Source organism: Daktulosphaira vitifoliae, unplaced genomic scaffold (genome assembly GCF_025091365.1).
Source record: "Daktulosphaira vitifoliae isolate Bord-2020 unplaced genomic scaffold, ASM2509136v1 Scaffold_4, whole genome shotgun sequence".
Classification (NCBI taxonomy): Eukaryota; Metazoa; Arthropoda; class Insecta; order Hemiptera; family Phylloxeridae; genus Daktulosphaira; species Daktulosphaira vitifoliae.
In genome coordinates, this window is record NW_026099575.1 from 27,014,478 (window position 1) to 27,035,163 (window position 20,686).

Sequence of the window (20,686 nt, forward strand, 5' to 3'; positions counted from 1 at the left end):
AAAAAAAAAGGAATAAATAAATGGATGCTACAATAAGTATTTATTCTATTTATACATCTGTGAAACATAAAGTAGGAAAAAAACCAAACAAATAATTTGATCTAGGCGTTTTTTAAGTCTACAATATGAGGCTCTAAACACCTAGTTAATATTTTATAATAAGTTACATCTATAAATATAACAGGTAAATTCCCTATCAAAGTATATTTCACAGATAAACAGTCTTTCGCGATTCTTCAGGTCGTGCCAATTTTGAACAATACATTTTGTATACTTGAATGTTTTTAATAATGTGGGTTGTTGATTTTATTACGAATAACGAAAGACAATTTCAAACAAATTAGAAAGCAAACAGTAACAAGAATGCCATCATAAGACAGAAGAGACCCATAGCCTCTGATAAGGCGAAACCCAAAATAGCATATGAGAAAAGTTGTTGTTTCAAAGATGGATTACGGGCATAACCAATGATGAGAGATCCAAAAACTGTTCCAATTCCAGCTCCTAACAACATAAATAAAATAAATTATTAATTTGATAAAATATAGGTATAGATTCAAATAATTGCTACAAAGATACAATGATATATATGCTATATTATTATATTAATTACTTTTCAAGGACAAAATTAAGTTAGATATAGAAAAAACTCACATTCATGAAAACTTCTTAAGTGTTATCAATCGGGTTCATAAGTACCAAAACTATGCCAGTAAAATTCACCTTTGATCTTCAATAACAAAGCAAGCATAAAGATATTTCAAGCTTAAGATGAGTTTTCTTACGTAAGATACTTATAGGTGTTAAAATAAAATTTTTAATGTAACTTTGTGTAGATATAAGAAATCTCATTAATATTAAAACTAAACTTTAAATAAAGGAGTAAAAATGGAATATTAATTTAAAACAGTATTAAGCAAATCATGACTTCTATTAACATTCAATATTTTATCAGTAATTTCATNTTTACGTAAGATACGTATAGGTGTTAAAATAAAATTCTTAATGTAACTTTGTGTAGATATAAGAAATCTCATTAATCTTATTAAAATTAAACTTTAAATAAAGTAGTAAAAATGGAATATTAATTTAAAACAGTATTAAGCAAATCATGACTTCTATTAACATTCAATATTTTATCAGTAATTTCATTTTTTACCACAAAAACTTTTGTCAATTTTTAAAAAATGGCATAAGGAAAGAAAAAGNATTTTTTAACACAAAAACTTTTGTTAAATCAATTTTTAAAAAATGGCATAAGGAAGGAAAAAGTAAAGTAATAATTAATCTTATTCGCCCAAAAACATTTTAAAGAATGTCAATAAGTCATATCCTAAAAGACTCAAAAAAAGTTTTAATTTAAATAAATAGAAGATGTTACTTGATTTGTTAAAAGAAAAATATGACTTCATTGAAATTTACTTTAACATACAATTTATTCTAATCATACCCTATTTTTATAATAGTTAAATTGTAATTAAACAATTCAGATAATAACTTAACAAATATAAATTGTAGTTTTGAAGTTCTGTAGTAATTATAATACTAAAAAGCAAATAACAACAAAAAAGTGACCATAATACACATAAGACCCATAGCTTCAGCCAAAGCAAATCCTAGAATTGCATATGAAAATAATTGTTGTTTTAATGATGGATTACGTGCATAAGCTAACATTAAACAACCAAAAACCATTCCAATACCAGCACCTAAGATGAAAATATAGGAAATGAGTAGTTACTAAGAATGATAGAATTAATTATTGGGTTGAATTTGTTACAGATGTACTATAATTTAATATTTAAATAATATATAAATATATAATAAAAAAAAAATAAGCTAAATATAAAAAATAAAAAGGACGTCTTGTCAGACACTATACTTTCTACTTTATAAAACAAGTTGCTATCATTTTAAACACTACAAACTAAATAACAAAGAACTATAATTTATCACAAAAACCTATCCTAACACATAAATAGTTTATTAATTAAACTTTAAAAATGAAAAAAAGTATTAAATATTTGGAACAGTACTTAATTTTTGTTATTTAAATACAACTATTCAAAAAACTTTCAATTCGGTAAAATGATAGCAAACATTTACAAATATGAAGCTAAGATTTCACAAAAAATCAAAGTATGCGAATATTGATAAGACTTTACTTATAATGTTAATAAAAAGCTTTTTCATTAATAGAAAAAAAAAATATATTTGCACTCATGCAGCTATTTAAAAGCCATTATAACAATTTAAACTACCTGATCCGGCAATTCCTACTGTAGCTGCTCCAGCACCTATAAATTTAGCAGCTGAATCAATGTCTCTTGAAACAGTAGTGGTTTGGAATCCTCTAACAGCATTAACCTACAAAAATGAATAATAAAATAAAAATAAATTGTTTAACAATAAATAAAAATATGCGTTTACCAAGCTTCCATTAGGTACAATTGGAGATTGTTGGTTTTGTTGTAATTGTGTGCTTGGTCCATTTGACACAATACTACTGATTGGCCTGGCAAGAGAAGCTCTGTTTGAGAGGATCTATACAATAAAATCAACAGAGGAAAGAGGATATTAAAGTTTTCTAGATTATTTATATTGTATTTCTGTTATATCAAAATACTCCAATGAAATTAATAAAATATATGAGTAAATGCAATGTTACCTTAAATAAACTGATTAGTATTTAATACAATATAATTAAATTTTATGAATAATTCTTCAACATAATCTTATATTTAAAAAAATAAATAAACAATCATGACTCAAATTTATTGTAATGTTTTTTCATTATATAATAATATAATAAACTGGATTGAAGAGCTCTATCCAAAAATAACAAGATAATGCCATTTTTCAAAAACTTCAGGAAACTAAAAAAAAGACATTTTTAACATTTTTTCATTTACTAGAAAATAAAAGAAATGCTTTTTTTCATATTTAAAAAAGAATTTATTTATTACATAGGTCTATGTATCATTTTTGTTTAGAATGAACTTCAAAATCTGATTTTTAAATAAAAATGGAATTATCTTGTTTTTGCACAGAACACTTATTAAGAATTAAGTAATTAATATATTAAATTGACAAGGTTTTAATATTAAAACACTGTAATACTTAAAATATAAAATTATAATTTGGTAGTATTCATTTAATTAGAGTTTAAATCATATAATTATAATAAAATTTAAATACAAAATTAAACATAAGATAAATACTTACAGCAGAGCGGACAGCTGGTGCAACAACTTTAACTAAGGAATACATGATTGAAGTGTAATTATTTAGTTATTTGAGCTGATTAGCCGAATCTGAAATCATAAATATCAATAAATTAACATCAACCTCGTGTTCAAAGTTTTAACCTTTGACAAGGGCAAACGAGAAGAGAATGAGAACTAAGATTTAACGGGCAATAATCTACAGTTAGATGTTAAAAGTAAACTGCATGGTAATCAAAGTTTTTCTCTTAAATAAATACTATCATAGAGAAGTATAAAAGTAAACGGATAGTAAACCCGGCGTTTTAGGTGTGACCTGGATAAAGATGGCGGATCACAATCTAGTAATTAGTCGGCAAAAATAAGTAAACCGAAATATAATTAAACTCAGTAAAAAAATAATTGAAGTATTAGACATAATTTAAGATAATGAAAGCTTCGCCATAATTTTAAAACAATTGATGACCACTTACCAAATGTAAAGCCGTGAGACGGTAATGACAGAGCAACGACGAGAAAGAATGACAGATTAACAGGACGGACTCACACGGCAACTGTATGACCGGGTTATGCAGCATTGCTACAGTTCAACCACTAGTAAGCCAATGAACCAATGAAAATTAACGATTCCAGTAAATGCGGCAACAATGTCACTGCACTAGTCAAAATCCTACCAGCTGATAGGTTGCTTGGTTAACCAAAATAAAGCTCTATAGCCGGCCGGTAACCGTAATAATTATTAGTCTTACATAGAAATAAAAAATTATTTTTGACTACGTATATTCATGAAAATAAGTGATAAGAGTATTAAAAAATAACATTTATAATGATACTAAATATCAAAAGTACTGTTAATACAGAGTGACACTTATCATGAAATTAATCGAAAAATAAAAGTAGTATTAATAATTTTTTTATTGATGCTTTTAGTTCAATGATACTCTCAATTAATCAATCATAAAGTATATTTTATATTCTTCCCATAGCCTTATAAAAGTATCAATTTTAATTTATCAAATGGCAACACACATAATTGACTAGCTTATTTATTGTATAATGATCTAATTCAAAAAATGACTACAGCAACAATTGATAATAATAACTTATGGAGTACTATTTCAGAAGTTATTAACAATTTAAAGTAATGACTGGAGGTAAAGAGTAGCTGTTACTATTTTTATAACTAGACATTTCACAGCCGTACTTTTCCTCCCGCTTAGGTAAAAAAATGTTAATAACTTTCAAAATACTAGTCCAAAAGTTTTTATCTTACTTAGATTATTAACTATTAAATAAGCTCGTTAATTATGCAAGTTGCCATTTAAGGAATTAAAACTGACACCTTTATAAGGTGTATAGGATGAACATAAAAAATATTTCATGATTGAAACATTGAATTAAAATAAACCAATAAAAAGTTATATTATTTTTATTTTTCGATTATTTATGTGGTTTGTGATAAATGAATCACTCTGTATACGAATTTTTATTTTGTTTTAACGTAAATTACAATGTATTACTATATAACTGTGGTTACACTATTAATGAACATTTTTTCCCAAAATTTATTAGAACTTAAAACTTATATTTTTACCAATTATGATATTTTTCCTATTTTAGAAAATTATATCATTAAAAACGAATAAAAATACATTTTTTTTATAACATACTTTGATCAAATAAAATTAATTTTCAATCAAAAAAATCAATTTAATTATAGCCCAAATTTTAATTGTTAATAGCAAAAAAACTTTCTCTTTTCTCTCTTCTTCTTTAATCCTGTAAATCCTCTCTTACATGATTTATATAACATGGTAGCTTTAAAGACAATCCTCAGTAATAATTAAAACTGCAACTTAAATGAAATTTTGATTTTCTATCATTGTATTAATAAGAAATTCTACATATCGTTCACTGGTTTCTAACTAGTTTCATTTAATGAACGATAAACGAGTGAACTAGTTAATTAAGCTTACTGATTAATCCCATCTCTAGTATCTATACTATTAAATAGCAAATATCAAGTTATCAATTACTGAAGTACGAGATACGCCAATACTGACACTGAGTGGTATTTCTTTTGACCAACGCGTTACTAAATCAGCTGGAGTGTGGTAGATAGTAGTTATATATTTTGCTAGCCATCAATGACAGGAGGGGGCGCAAGCTCAGTAGTGATCAGCTGATAATCATACTGTTAACACCCAGACCTCTGTGTGACTTTCGTTCAGCTGCTGCCTGCTGGATAAATGGCCGTATTCCTGTTAAATGAATGTAAATTCAACAACTGCGGTTTGTGCTTCAAAAACTTATACGATCTCATACAACACATAGAAGACAATCATATAGGTAAATCTTAGATGAACGTGGGGATCGCGAGATTGTATTACGAAACGTACTTTGCTTGCATAGTTAATTTTTCCTCCGTTGTCGTATACCATGACCTTTCCATACTATTAATAAGGGCAGTACCTCCAACCCGCCTCTAATAGGTGTGGTATTTGTGTGTGACCTAATTGTACATTGATTTAAATTTAGATCCTTATATCCATCAATTTTAGAGTTTTCTAATGTATTGGTTCTTAATAGGGTGTGGTTTTTTTTACACTTGGTAAATTTTCTAGCCATCTAAGGAAAAAATTATACCTTAATTATTTCAATAGGTGGAATGTAAAGTTGAGCCCACTAATGCACATAAAAATTGAGATTATGTCAAAAATATATTTGTATTGAAGTATATATTTTAATTTACATAAAAATAAAAACAGAACAGTGGTCAGTTGACAATTTGTATACCTAATTTATAGTTTCTCACGATACAATTACCTTAAAGTTTTAAGAAAATTAATACAATATATTTTCATATATTAATAGTATATCTAAAATTTAAATAGAAAAAGTTATTTTATTTAATATGTAAATCAGTAAGACTTAAATGAAGTCATTTAAAACTTTAAAATTTAAAACTATCTAACAAATTTTATTTTCTTATTATAGATAAATTTGCTGTATCTTCTTATATGTGGTTATCACCCATAAACTATATACAATAAATAACTATATCGAAACCAATTCCTTACACATTATTATTTCAGAATTATAAAATAAATTTATAGTTATTTTTGTATAAAAGTTAAGAATTATTATTTTAGGCTGATTAATATTTGTGTAGTAATGCGATATAAAAAATTTTAAGTTGTATTTAAAAGATTAATTTGTTAAAATATGTTTGCTAAAAAATGAATTTAGAATATTTCACTAAATATGTTTTAAAATCAAATAATAACTTTTTTTATGATAATATTGTAAAAAAAATAAATTCTCGATTATTTATCTTTTTAGGATTAAATTTATTGTATTTAATAAATGCATTAGTAGGGTATAGTGGGATAAATGTAAACAAATGGATTAATTTTTTTGTAAGAATATTTTGAAAATGTTTAAGATTATTTAAATAATTTTATGTACAAAAATAAATAAAATATACAATATTTTATTTTATGAGAAAAAATTATACATATTATCTTAAAGTCTAAAAAAAATTTTAAATAATTATTTAATTCTTAATACTATTAGAATACATTCCATCTAAATTAATTTAGTTCTTTCTTGTATTTCTTGTTAATAACTAATTTGATTAATATTTGGGAATGTTTAGATTTGTATAATATTCATTTGGATTTGACACATAGATATTGAACTCAAGCCGATTGAGCTGATTGATCAAACTGAACAACAATGTCTTCCATTAAGCTGTGTAATGCGGTTTTTCGGGGAGAATGCCGACAAAGCAGACATCGAACCAGCCAAACCAGTTTTACAACCCAAAACCAGTATTTTACCATCTGTTCCAAACATATTTCATCGTCCTATGAAGACTGGTATGACATATAGTTTTATTTGATTCAATTTCATGTATTAAAATAAAAGTATTAGGTTATGAGTCTGATAAAGGAGAATCAGAGGTAGTAGAGCGAATTGATCAAGTTGCTGACAGTAGTGATTCATGGTCTACCACATCTGATGTCATAGATGAAGCTCATAAAAATGGTCCTAAGTAAGAAAATTATACATTTAAAATTTCTCAACTTATATTAGTTATTTTTTTTTAGTATTCAACAAAAAAACAAAGCTGAACAACCAATTAGGCCATTTGCGTGTCCAGTTCCTGGTTGTACAAAAAGATATAAAAATGTAAATGGAATAAAATATCATGTAAAAAATGGTCATACAAATGGAAAGTAAGTGAATAAAAATTGTAATTTGTGAAACCAATATTTTTCTTGTTTCTAAATATTTATTTAATTTTTAGAATCCATAAAAAGTATAAGTGTCACTGTGGTAAAAGTTATGTGTCTATCCAAGGATTGAAATCACATGCTAATGGCATGCATGCTGGTACAAAAATGACTTGGTTGACAACACATAATGGTGAAACCATCCAAGTACCAGCAACTCCACTTTCACCTGATACAGTACCTATACGTGCAGTAACACTTAAACATGTGCCTAGGACAACAACTGATACCAATATACCCCCAAAAACATTAGTCATTACTAAACCTCCTCCGTCCACTGTTGAATTTCCTGTTATTGAGTCATAGTATAAATTTATAGGATATTAATTTAATTTTTAAAAGTTCCAGAGTCAGTCGTTCTATTATTTTTGTTGCTTGATTTTTTTCATTATAAAATACCAGCTATTAATTTTATATTAAGTATAAATTACTCCAAACTTCCTTGGAATTACTTAAAATATATATGCAGTTCAGTAGCCATTATTTGCTTAACATAGTGCTATTGGCTACACTTAGTATTGTGTATTTGCTGTGTAAGTGATGTATAGTAAATGTTACCGTAATAATTTTGTGTCTGTTAAAAGAATCAAAGATTGTTAAAATATAAATATTTAGAATTGTTTTTGTTTAAAGAAAACAAATTTTATTTTGAGTAAAAGTGACAATTCTTTCTGAGTACTACATAAAAAATTATTATATTTTTTTCTGTAGATATTAAACAAAATGTTTAACTTGTACAAAATTGTTAGGAAACTTAAATGTAATTTTCATAATTACAAAAAAATTTAATCTTAATCAATTTTTTCATGAGAATAAGATGTATGAATGTAAAGCACAGTAGAATACAGTAAACATATTTGCTAATAACTCTGTATTAAGGTACATGTGACTATAAACTTTAAATAAGTGATCATAATAATGTTTTTACAATAGAAAAAATATTATGTCTTTAGTTCAGAAGGTTACAAGAAACCAAATCAATATAGTCAACTATTCTGTGTATACACTAATTAAAATATAGTTTCCTGATGTCAAATAAACATTCTGGTTAATAACCAGCAGAAGAGATTTAATGTAATCATAATAATCTACTAAATTTATTTAACATAATAGACAATTTTATAGTATTTAAAATTGGCCGAACTCCACCTGTTATTTATGTATATAGTACATTAATGTTTTTTTTATTTAAAAAAATAATTGAATGTACTAAATTAGGAACCTGGTGTTTTTTTCAGATGATTACTAGGTATGCATTGGATAAAAGCCAATACAAATTGTTTGGGCCAAAAAATGAAAAAAAGGTTAATGCTGTTTGTACACTTTAAAAGACAAGCGAAATCATATTAAATTTAATGTTTTAATTATAAGCTCTAAACAGATTCATTTCTGTTCATAATGGTTTTTATTGTACTTCTTTATAGCATCTATATATCTGTGCCTTAGATCTAAAGAAATCATCTATTAGAAACAAACATTTTTTTATTCATTCGAAGAACTCTTGTAGTAAAACTAAATATGCTGTTATTTTTTGTTTCTTGTTAAGTTGGTTAGTCTTAAATTATGTTTAAAATATCTTTATGAAAAAGTAATAATTGAAGTACAAATTGACTAGTAGAATTATTTTGAACAATCTCTGAAGTATTTAATAAAAATATATTATTCTTGTGATACGTCTTCAGAATGATTAAAAAAAGTCCCAAGTCATAAGCACAATCAAAAATTATTCTATAGATTTGAAAAGTGACAGTTTATAGTAGAACCTAATAATGAATTAGGACCACACAAAATAAAAGTATATAATATAATAGATTTTGTATAACAGTATTCATATTATGAGCATAAAATTTTTGATTGGGCTAGTCTGTGTTCTACTCTTATTTCTAAGAAGTTCCAGTTTATTAATTTAATTTTTCTTGTTGAAATAAAGGCCACAGCAGCAAAAGTCATTGACCGTGATTACATGTATATCACATTAAAGTAGCTATTTAAATAATTAGATTAGGTAAACAATGATAGTTGGTCACGAACACATAAGTTATACAGATGTTATGCTAAGTTAAATAGTTTGATAGCCTTAATTTAATTATTACATTGATCTTTGTTTTGATAAAATGTACAGTGATTGTTTACTATGAACATGAAAATTTCAATTATTTGCTCTAAAAATAAAGTTTAGTAATGTGAAGACCAATTTAAGGAGGAACTATATTAGGAGACATGAAATAATTTAAAAGTAATGCAACACATTTAGAACAAATACTATCTTCTAAGCAATATTTTTATTCATGTTAAAAATAAAATCTCAAATAGTATTGGATATTTTAGTTTAAAAGAATAATACTATTTTAAAATAATAAAATTAAGTACAATCATAATGTTATGTTTAAATTGAAAAGATTTCATTACACTTAACTGTTAATAATACATTAATTAAAAAGATTATACACTCACCAACTAGGTAACTAAATTAAAAATAACTTTTAATTGATATAATAAAATTAGCACTTAAATTTTTCAATTTTATTATTGCGAGCCTATTTGTAATAGTTATTATACATTATTATCTTTTTTTTTTGTCATAATTTGCAGTAATGCTTGCCTCATTGTGATGACCATATTTTCAAGCTCTTCAGCTTTAGCAGTAAGTTTTCTGTTAATAGCTTCCATTTGGCTAGCACTTTTGTTCAATTCATTTTCTCTAGCCTTTCTAGTAGCTCTTGATTTACGAGAAGCTTCATTATTACGATCTCTAAGTTGTCTATACTTGTCATCAGATGAATTATCTTCATTTAGTCTTTTGTGTTTAGGATAATCATCATCATCGGTTTGTATAGATGCTGATGAATTACTACTGCGTCTTTTGCGGGTGTATTGAAAGGATGGTGAATCTACATTAGAATTTTTGGGGGTTGATGCTTCAGTAATATGGTCGGACTTTTTATCCTTATTAAAAAAAAAATTGATATAATAAATATTATTTTACAATATAATAAATTAATAAGTTAAAAAATTATCATTAAAATAATTACTTTGACTACCTTTTATAATACTGGATTATTTTATATCTAGGGTAATCAATACAGTCAAAATTATCAAAAACTTTCATAACCAAAAAAATTATATATATTATTTTAGATTCTATAATTCATTCTATTAATCCAATTTATTTTATATATTAAAATTAATCATATTATTTATAATTAAGAAAATCTATTTGATATAGTGTTCAATACAACATTTAGATAATTTGACTAACATTTAAACTTCATAACATTCTTTTAATCAAGGTTAAAAGAATGTGTTATATTTTAAAACGCCAAAAATGTCAAAATTTACATAGGTCATATGGGACATTTTAAACAGGTTTTTCTTTTAACAAACCTGCTTTTAACTAATAGGCGAGTAGTCCTTAGAGAACATTTGCTCAGGAATGATTAGGTCAATTATATTTACTGTATTTAAATAATTTAGTAGATATATCTCTTAAATAAATTTAATCTAGTATATTTCTACTTAGCCATTCAAATGTCTATGACAATTCAAATAATACTTATAATAGAAAACAATACTGTATCAGATTAAAAAAATTAAAATGTAGTTTTAATGTAATATAAGATTTATTTCCAAACTTACTTCAAAAACATAAGACAAAAGATTGAAATTAGATTCTTGTTCTGTAAGAGTTTTAACAACTTCTGGTGTATTAAGAATATCTCCAAGGCTAGTTGATTGAACAGATTGCAGTCCTACATCTAAACGTAATTGTGAATTTTTTCTTTTTGATATTGGTTCTTTGAATTCTGTATTATTTAGAGTAATGTCAGGTTTTATTTCTAAATCAGAAGTTGCACAAAAATCATCTTCTATGTTAAATATATCTTGAGATGTTACAAACGGGGGCAACATTGAAGTTGCTTCCAAATGAAACAGGTCTAAAAACGGCTCGTCTTCCCTAAACATAGTTATGTTGTTGGTGTTGTTTAAGTTTATATTCCCAGGTGCTCGTCTTTCGCATTTATCTTCTGAAATAAAATAATTGTTAAAATAAATATCTCTGTTGAAGTATTTCAATGTTTTACTTAAAAAAATATTAATTATTTTATAGAAATAGTTATAGCATTATTATTACCATTAGCGCACATATTGAAAAATTCATCCACTAAGCCCTCCATTTTGATGGGTGCATCGAGCACTACTGAACATGAACTGGTTGCTAAAGCTGATTGGGATTGTGAAAACTGGAGCAATTGATTGTTCACGTTTGGGGTGCCGGTTTTCTCGACAAGACATGAAGACAACACAGTTTTTAATGCAGTAGAACATGATGGCTTAGTCTAAAAAGTAATCACCATTAATAATATAAGATAATAATCAACTAGATTAATAATAGTTTAAATTGCTGATACTTACTTTAGAATTCGCTTTTGTGCTTACAAAAGTAATGGTGGTTAAGATTCACAACTTTATTACCTCCTTTTTACAGGAGACAATAAGACTTTTTATTTATCTAATAACAAAACAAAATATTAGTATTCAAATCTAAAAAATAAAAATAAATGTGTAAATTATTAATGTAAAATAATTAATATGATATAATAAATCACAAATGAAAATATTTATTTCTTTCAATTAGAGAAAATTAGTCAATAGCAAATTGAAGTGAGGTTCCATAATCATTAAAAAAACAATAATAATAAAATAAAATAATAAGCTATTAAACAATACATGTAGTGCGAAAAATGTATAAGTATATATCATATGGTATTTTGGATCCTAAAATTAATTTAATTTGTTTTATCAAACATTCAAAAGTTAATATAAATGGACTTTTGATAAATACAAGTTTTTAATTACTAAAATAATTAATTGTTATACACATAATAATATTGTAAATACAAAAATTTAATTCCTATTTTCTAAACAAGTTTAATGTCACGTCTTATATAATTCATTAAATTTATCAAATTTTCCTGAATAGTTTTATTCATTTTATACTAAATTGTTAAGCTTTTTTACTTAATTAAAAATTCTATAATAACAAAATCAAATGTTTAACATTTTGGATTTATTTGTATCATATGTAAATATATACAAATAAAATTGTTTATATATAATTTGAATAATTCTTGGAACATATAAATAATCAATTTTTAACCTTCAGAACATAAAAATGTTGAATAATCAATTGATAATAAAAAATGATTGCTATGTCGTAAGTTTCAAATTATGAAAAATACTGATCATTAATATTTAAACTATAATTATATAATAAACTAAATGAATTAATTTCACAATTTTTGAAAATTGTTTTTCACACAATAATTAATTATTTATAATACCCCATATTATTTTCATTACATGAATTGTTAATTACTATGATAATTTTACATAATACTAGAACACAATTAAGGGGTACAAAAATTAAAAATTAATTGGTAAAAAATGTATTATTAAATAATCTTGATTGTCATTTAAGAATTCGAAGCCTAAATAGTAGACAACCCTAAAGAGGCCTCATCCAAATTAAAATTAACAAAAATTTTCTTAGTGGGACATATTTGGTAAAAATTTAACTTAACACAATTTCACATTAAGTAAAAAAAAATAATGTCGCAAATATATAGAATATTAATTGATTCAAGGTCTCGTAGAACTTACTAGAATTCGTGGAACTCGCGACGCAGTTTGGTCGTGTGCCGATCCAAATTTGTATACTTGTATGTTAAATCACGACAAACTTTATTAATTTTGTTATCATAAATTTAATTATATGGATTTAAAATGCTACAAAGAAAAAAATCCTGCGTTTTTCAACTGAAATGAACAACTGGTAAAACTTGCGGTAAAGCAACGTGGACACTTTAACGAGAATACCTTCTAACTGGCAACATGAATAGCATGATGAGAGGGATAGAGGTTCGACTCGCTACCATAGCTATTTTTCGTATTAAGCTTTCTTATTGGTTCATTTGGGTTGTGTGACGTCAATGTACACCAATCAATGCACGTTTTGTAAAATGGTGTCATTTATTTCAGATTATGCGGAGACATGCGACTCCGGGGGGAACAGGATTCACGCCTAAAATATGACCACACTGCCACTATAAGAATTTTTATCGTGTATTAAACAATACCTGGAGGAATGAGAAATGAAATGTTAACCTAATCCTACGCCGTCTAACCACGTAGGGCAGAACTTACGTAACACATATGTGGAATACTTTTGAAAATTCCGGATTTTATCACATAGAGAGACAATAGTTACTATACTACTGTCACTCACCTTATATTATTTCAACTTGTGAGAAAAAAATCATTATAGGGTTATTTTTTTAAGAAATGAAGGACACATATTCATTTAGTAGAACGACATAAAACTTGGTTCAAACATATTTTATGATTATGCATTCTCAATAACCATACTTTCACCATGTCGTAAATAACTTTTTAACCAGTAAAATATGTTTTTTTTGTTTTTATACAAGTTGATTTGGGATGAAAACATTTAATTTTGTGACGCTACACTAAAAGAGATTATGTAATACTACGAAATATTAGATTATTTCTATACTATCGTGAACAAAAAGTCTTGACAAATTAGTTGATTCATAGTGTTTCCTGTAATAATCATTTTAATTTTATCAATCAAATATTATTTCAAATTAAAATTATATTAGCCACAAATGATCAATTTTTATTATATAATCAAATATGACCTAAATTGTAAAAAGCTATCATATTAATTTAAATAGATGACAGTATTCTTTATTCGAAAGTTTTCTCTTGATTAGTAGTGTTTATAATTTCTCTTATCTAACATTATTTGTTAATTTATTTTCTATTCTTTATAATTTTCTTAGTATTTTTTTCTCTAAAACTACGATAACTGTGAATTCAAAGAAAAATGACTAAGGAAATACAATAATTGCCATTTCTTAAAAAAACTTAGGCTTAAACTAGTGGTGTAATTTAGATTTTACGATAGAAATAAATACCTTCTCAGCTTCGCATCGAAGCTAAAAAGTAACGAAAAAAAATTCTGAATCCATACGTGATAACAATTATAAGTGGAGTTAAAGTAAACACGATGCAATTCAATTTGTATAATATTTTAGGAGAGTCGTTAGAAATATTTTAAACCCATAAGGATTTATTAGGACTAATAAAAGTGTAGATATTGAATATGCAATAATATTGCTTGTAACTTATTTTCATTGCTGCTATCGTTGATACCAAAGGAAAAGACAAGTTTGAAATTTATCATTATCGGGTCAAACTCATTTTACTCAAAAATTGTATTGGTCATTTTTGTATTAACCCTCGCAAATAAGTCTGATAATTTCATAGATATAATATCGAAACAATTATGATCTGTGAAGGGGTCTAATATTCTGATTTTCTCTAAACACTATAAGCTCCATAATCTGACATTAAATAGGTCATTAAGTGCTTATATAACATTTGTCTAGTGGTTTATTTCTAACTCATACTAATTGAGTACAAATAGTTCAACATTTTTCATGTCTATTATATTCAGAAGTTTAGTTTTTTGATTTGAAATGGAAGGTTATGGCCTATAAATTCTGAACCAGTAGTTCAGAATCGTATTATACAATACCTGCATAATTTAATTCTAACTACAAGTATATATTTAGTGGTTTTATTAAATTGTATATTAAGTCTCAATGCATATTAATACAATACAAATTTAGTGTCCTTATTTATAAAACATCATATTTTGATTATAATTATTATAATTATATAATTATATATTATTATATATATTTAATAAGCAGACAATTGAGAAATCTAAAATAAATAATTTTTTTTTAATAAATATAGTAATTTATATTAAGAAGAATATCAGCTGAATATTGATTGAAAAATAGTTTGAAACTATCAACATGAAGAAAAATGTACACCTCTAACAATAAATCTGTACGACTATACAAAAAAAATTGTATAATTTTATTTTTACTATATAAATATAATATAGAGTAAATATATTATTAATATATCAATAGTTTTATCGTATATTTGTCAAAAAGATTGTAGTACTTAAGTATACATATTGAATAATTATTATTGTCTAAAATTCAAGCGCATCATATTCTCACTATTTGATTTTATACCTGGAAAAAATTTAATTAATTTAATATTCAATAGTTGTTTTAAGTTCAAAGGTAAAGTTATTTTTTAATGATAAAAATGCTATTATGAAAATTAAAGTCATTAATATAAAGTCCATATCTTTTTTTATACAGAAGTATTTAACCAAAGCCGTTTCGTGAGGTGTCGTACTCCAACTTGATAATTTTAAAACGATTTAGTCAACAACTTTAATATTAAAGGATGATACTAAAAATATCATATTTTAAGTAACAAAATTTTGAAAAATTTATTTTGTCAGTAAAAATAATATTTTGAGAACTATTATCCCCATTCAAAGTGTATGTAAATATAAAACATACTTGTCACTGGTGTTAGAGGCATAATTACGGGGTGCAAATGTATAATTTCGCGACCCCTAAAACCTTTCACTGTCCTTCAAATTACAATGTGTTCAATGATAATTTTTTTCTCGATTATGTAAGTAAAACATTGTATAATATTTAATTAGATGAGATAGGGTAAGTATGTCTACTGCATATTTGGACATGATAACATTTATGATTATTCATTAGAATAATTTTATCAAAGTCTATAACCGTCACTTTTCAACAGTTCAAATATTTATGCTTGTTAATTATTAACAGTTATTAAGTATCGCGTGGGTCTGTTATCACTCGCATGTAAAAATTTGATTCCATTTGGTATATGGTCAAATACTAATTTTTTCATGCTATTGATTTCAACTAAACGATATACTACATTTATTTCTATATTTTAACATATTAAGAATTAAATAAAATGAAATAATATTATAATTTATTTTAATTTAATACTTACCTCAGTACATATGTGTACCGGGCAAGTGTGATACTATTTATGTAGTTCTTATTCATTAAAATTATCATAACTTGTATTATTTAAAAATTTGTCGTTTATTTTCGTCGAACCTAATCATTAAAATATGTTAATAAATTTAGATATGTTACTAAACATGAAACTTGAATAAATGGCATTAGCGTTAAAAGATCTACCCATTTTCTTACAAGAAATTTTGATGGACTTATAATAATTTAAAGGTAAGTACTTATTAAGTTACAAGCATTTTAATACATTGAATGTGTATATAGCGCGAAGGGTACAGCTCGTACTGGTTAAGTGGGTTTGTTTAGATATGTGCACTCCGCTTGCGCTAAAAGCATATAGTAAATAGTTGTTTGGTTCGCTAGCGAATTTTATAGACTTATTTTTATAAGTATTGAAACTTAAAACTGCTTAAAGTAAGTCAGAAACACTGATAGCTTTTCAAAATAATTAAAAAAATTTTGCGGCCCATAAAATTTGGTTCAAATTAGTTCTTGACTGGTGTAACTAAGATTGGAATTGGAGAAGGTTTAAATTAACTAAAACCCAAGTGGTAGTGTTGTTTAATCCTATTAGTTTGTACTTTGTTTTTGATTATTTACTTTGAAATTATAAACACAGAAAATTATCTTCACATTTGATGGTCACTTCATAAAATTAAAAAAGTATACTATAATTTTTCTGCTTTATTATGGTGAAACAGAAAAATTTTATTTTGTTTTATAGTAATAAAATTATATCGTTTTGTGGTTTTTGCTTTTCTGAGTAAATCAAAAACTGGGTAGTGTATAACGTTAATAACCATGGCTTTTGTTGAAAATATTATCTCACTATATTATTGGTTAATAAATATATTTTACATAGTTAATACCTAATTAGATACTCTATATCAACTGAACTATTAATTATGATTATGAACTCGAACTCAGATCTTGAATTATGTCGTTTTATGTTCTCCTGGTACTTGTTCAGCTATCATAGTTTTGCAATCGGAAACACCAAGGCCATAAATTGATATCTAGACTAATAAAAATATATTAACGATCTTATTACGCTAACATGAAAGTTAAGTTTAGTTTTAAAGTTTAGTCGAATGTATTCTTTTTCTATTTTCAATATTTATGTGAATTTTTTTGCACGACACTTATAAATAAATTAAGATTAATCTACCTTGAGATATTTTAAATGATGTAATTATACTAAAATAATGATTAAAATTGGGAATAATTGTGTATAAGAGACCACTCAATTTTATTGTAAATTAAAATTTTTAACTCGGAAGTAGGGTCATTAAGTATTCTTTTAGTATTTTTTACAAATCTTAATTTGTCTTTAAGTGACACGTGATCAAGGGATCAAAATTTAGCAGGAGATATATTGAGTTAAATTCTCCCAAACATTGTCTAACTTCCTTAAGTTTAATAAAAATAAATTAACAAAAAGAAGAGGTTAAATATCAAGTTATTGCCATAGAAGTAAATTAAAAGTAATTGTTTTTATTTTTTAACATATTATTTAAAAATTTAAAGATTGTTAACTTATACTTATGATACCTTATGGTAAATTTTATACACAAAAAAAATATACAAAAATGTTCAAAACATAAAATAAAATGAGATGAGCATCAACTATTATAATTTAAATATTTTAATATGTTGAAGTGTGCCACATCACATGACCGTAAATTATTTTTTAAATAATTTGTTTGGTTCATGATTATTATAGCCATATGATTACTTCAACAAAATTTAGAAAGTCTAAATCTAGATTTAGAAATCTACTCATTTATCTTTCACTCAATAATATTTCATGCTATTTATTTAGAGTAGATATATATTATTATGGGAGATGGGTCTTCAATTTCGATGACAATTATCAGATATTTTTCGTGATACTTTTTTATGTAAAAATAAAATTAATAATATTGTTTATAAATTCATCAAAATAAAGATAAAACATTTTTTATTTAAACGATAATAAATTAACGATATGTTTTTATACTATACAAGGCGTTTCACTTATCATAAACCACTTAAATAATCGAATAATAAAAATAATTTGTTATTGGTTTCTTTTAATTCAAAGTTTTTCTCGATTGATCAATCAAAAAGTATTTATTATAATCATCCCTTATACCTTAGAAGAGTGTCAACTTTGTTTTTTCAGGTGGCAGCGTACATAATTACTAGCTTATTTAATAGATATTGATCTAATCTAAGAGAGTAACTAGTTGATAACAACTTTTCAGTATTTAAAAATTATTGAAACTTTTTTACCTAAACGGGAGGAAGAGTGCTACCGAGAAATAGTGATAAAAATAACACCCATGTCTCATCTCAGCCTTCAATTTAACATATTAATAGCTTCCATTATGTATTAAATAAGCTAGTTATTCACGTATGCTGGCATCTAAATAAATAAAGTTGTATGTCTTCTAAGGTATAAGGGATTATTATAAAAAATACTATTTGATTGATCAATCAATCGATCAATATTAGGCGGTGTTGGCATAAGGTGGTTATAAGGATCTTTTAAATAAAATATTATTAGAAAGGAAAGTCCTAAATGAATGGAAGAATAGTGTAGTGGTGCCGATATTTAAAGGTAAAGGAGTGTGGAAATTATAGAGGCATAAAGCTTATGAGTCATAGTATGAAAATTTGGGAGGAGGTAATAGATAAGAGAATAAGAAATGAGACATCAGTATTTAAAAACCAGTTTGGATTTATATCTGGTAAGTCAATTATGGAGCCATTATTTTGTGTGAAGCAACTAATAGAAAAGTTTAGGGAAAAGAAGAAAAAGCTGTGTATGGTATTTATAGTTTTGGAGAAAGCGTATGATAGAATACCGAGAGAGGTTTTAAAGTAGGTATTAATGAGAAAAGGAGTCCCGAAAAGATACATTAATATAATAGAGGATATGTATAATGGCATTGGTACCAGGGTAAAAAGCGTATGAGCAGTAATAGAAGGTTTTAGGGTAAAAGTAGGAGTGCACTAAGGTTCTGCTTTAGGCCCTTACTTATTTTTTATAGTGATGAATGAAATTAATAGAGAAATACAAGGAGAAGTGCCGTGGTGCATGTTGTTCGTTGACGATATAGTGTTAATTGGAGAAAACAGGGAGGAAATTAATCAAAGGCTAGAGGTGTGGAGATCAGCTCTTGAAAAAAAGGGTTTAAGAATAAGTAGGAGTAAGATAGAGTACGAGTTTGACAAAGAAGAACACCAGGTAGGTGAAATGAGGAGTTCAGTGACAATAATCGAGGACGCGATAGGACAGGTGGGAAGTTTCAACCGAGAAAAAGATGTAATGAATAAAATAAAAATTATAAATATTATTTTAGAAATTAAGTGGTCTTAATAAACGCTGTATATCATTCAATATACTTCTGGTTTCAATTTGTTTTTCTTCTGTGACACTTAATGCAGAAATTACCCATGTCGCCTTCTTTATTTTCTCCTTGTTTTCTGTGTTTTGATTTAGCCTGAATAACTTAATCTAGGGCTAAATCACAACACAACGTTACTTCCTCCGTTAGATTTTCACTAATGAAGGGTTCGTCCAAGGGATTCCGGCGATTTCTAGGTAGAGTAGGCTACAATGATTAGATACTTTATATTGTAAAAAATTAAAATAAATAAAAAAATTTGATGAAAGCCCTTCATATGATGTTTATTATAAAAAAACTAATTAAATAGAGGGTTACAAGAAAATATATATTTCAGTTGTCATAGAAACGTTTGCAAACAATTAATTAATTACGTTTGAAAATGTTTCATAAACAGAAAAAAATCGAATGCGGTGAAAGTATGATGGATTCTGACAAAGCACCAGTGGATTTATTTATTAAAGTACTTTTTTTTTATTTTAATATAATATGTACATATCAAGAATTATAAATTAATCATTTATTGTTTAGATGCACTCGGCACTAGTAGCCAAAAACTATTGTACAGCTCTAAACTACTGTAATGCAAGTAAATATTCATATTTAACAAATTAAATATTAGTAATATTGTTTAATAATCTATTGAAATTTATAACCTAGTTTTTTTTTTTTAATCAATAACAGTTTTGAACTATGAACAAAACGAAACAGTTAAAAAATTTCATGGATTGTTATTAAGGAAACTAGATTTAAGTGAGTTTTATCAATCCTGAATGAACTATTATGTCGAACTA

At 25.7% G+C, this 20,686-nt stretch overlaps 3 protein-coding genes across 3 annotated transcripts; 1 reads left to right on the forward strand and 2 right to left on the reverse strand.

Annotated features, from left to right (window-relative positions):
• Positions 1–17: 17 nt before the first annotated feature.
• On the reverse strand, positions 18–3,861 carry LOC126904097 (ATP synthase lipid-binding protein, mitochondrial). Its single transcript, XM_050682820.1, has 5 exons — positions 3,698–3,861; positions 3,226–3,314; positions 2,431–2,544; positions 2,262–2,367; positions 18–504 (listed from the first exon to the last, which is right to left on the reverse strand). Exons 2-5 carry the CDS (start codon positions 3,268–3,270, stop codon positions 341–343), a joined length of 429 nt encoding a protein of 142 aa, XP_050538777.1. The 5' UTR covers positions 3,271–3,314; positions 3,698–3,861; the 3' UTR covers positions 18–340.
• Positions 3,862–5,392: 1,531 nt separating this feature from the next.
• Positions 5,393–8,180, forward strand: LOC126904081 (juxtaposed with another zinc finger protein 1). The gene is made up of 5 exons (XM_050682764.1): positions 5,393–5,573; positions 6,917–7,105; positions 7,161–7,281; positions 7,337–7,465; positions 7,537–8,180. Exons 1-5 carry the CDS (start codon positions 5,474–5,476, stop codon positions 7,826–7,828), a joined length of 831 nt encoding a protein of 276 aa, XP_050538721.1. The 5' UTR covers positions 5,393–5,473; the 3' UTR covers positions 7,829–8,180.
• Positions 8,181–9,771: 1,591 nt separating this feature from the next.
• LOC126904083 (uncharacterized) lies at positions 9,772–13,417 on the reverse strand. The gene is made up of 5 exons (XM_050682765.1): positions 13,184–13,417; positions 11,936–12,032; positions 11,655–11,859; positions 11,159–11,547; positions 9,772–10,468 (listed from the first exon to the last, which is right to left on the reverse strand). The coding sequence occupies exons 3-5, from the start codon at positions 11,695–11,697 to the stop codon at positions 10,076–10,078; spliced, it is 825 nt and encodes a 274-aa protein (XP_050538722.1). The 5' UTR covers positions 11,698–11,859; positions 11,936–12,032; positions 13,184–13,417; the 3' UTR covers positions 9,772–10,075.
• Positions 13,418–20,686: the final 7,269 nt, after the last annotated feature.

Bases quoted from the DNA above. Each gene is read 5' to 3' on its own strand.
- LOC126904083 (XM_050682765.1), bottom strand. From the start codon at position 11,697: ATGGAGGGCTTAGTGGATGAATTTTTCAATATGTGCGCTAATG. The intron at 11,548-11,654 runs GTAATAATAATG...ATTTTATTTCAG, and splicing joins TTTCAATATGTGCGCTAATG to AAGATAAATGCGAAAGACGA. The intron at 10,469-11,158 runs GTAAGTTTGGAA...TTTTTTAATAAG, and splicing joins TTTTGTCTTATGTTTTTGAA to GATAAAAAGTCCGACCATAT.
- LOC126904081 (XM_050682764.1), top strand. From the start codon at position 5,474: ATGGCCGTATTCCTGTTAAATGAATGTAAATTCAACAACTGCGGTTTG. The intron at 5,574-6,916 runs GTAAATCTTAGA...TTTGACACATAG, and splicing joins CATAGAAGACAATCATATAG to ATATTGAACTCAAGCCGATT. The intron at 7,106-7,160 runs GTATGACATATA...TAAAAGTATTAG, and splicing joins TCATCGTCCTATGAAGACTG to GTTATGAGTCTGATAAAGGA.
- LOC126904097 (XM_050682820.1), bottom strand. From the start codon at position 3,270: ATGTATTCCTTAGTTAAAGTTGTTGCACCAGCTGTCCGCTCTGCT. The intron at 2,368-2,430 runs GTAAACGCATAT...TCATTTTTGTAG, and splicing joins TTGTACCTAATGGAAGCTTG to GTTAATGCTGTTAGAGGATT. The intron at 505-2,261 runs GTAGTTTAAATT...TTATGTTGTTAG, and splicing joins AGTAGGAATTGCCGGATCAG to GAGCTGGAATTGGAACAGTT.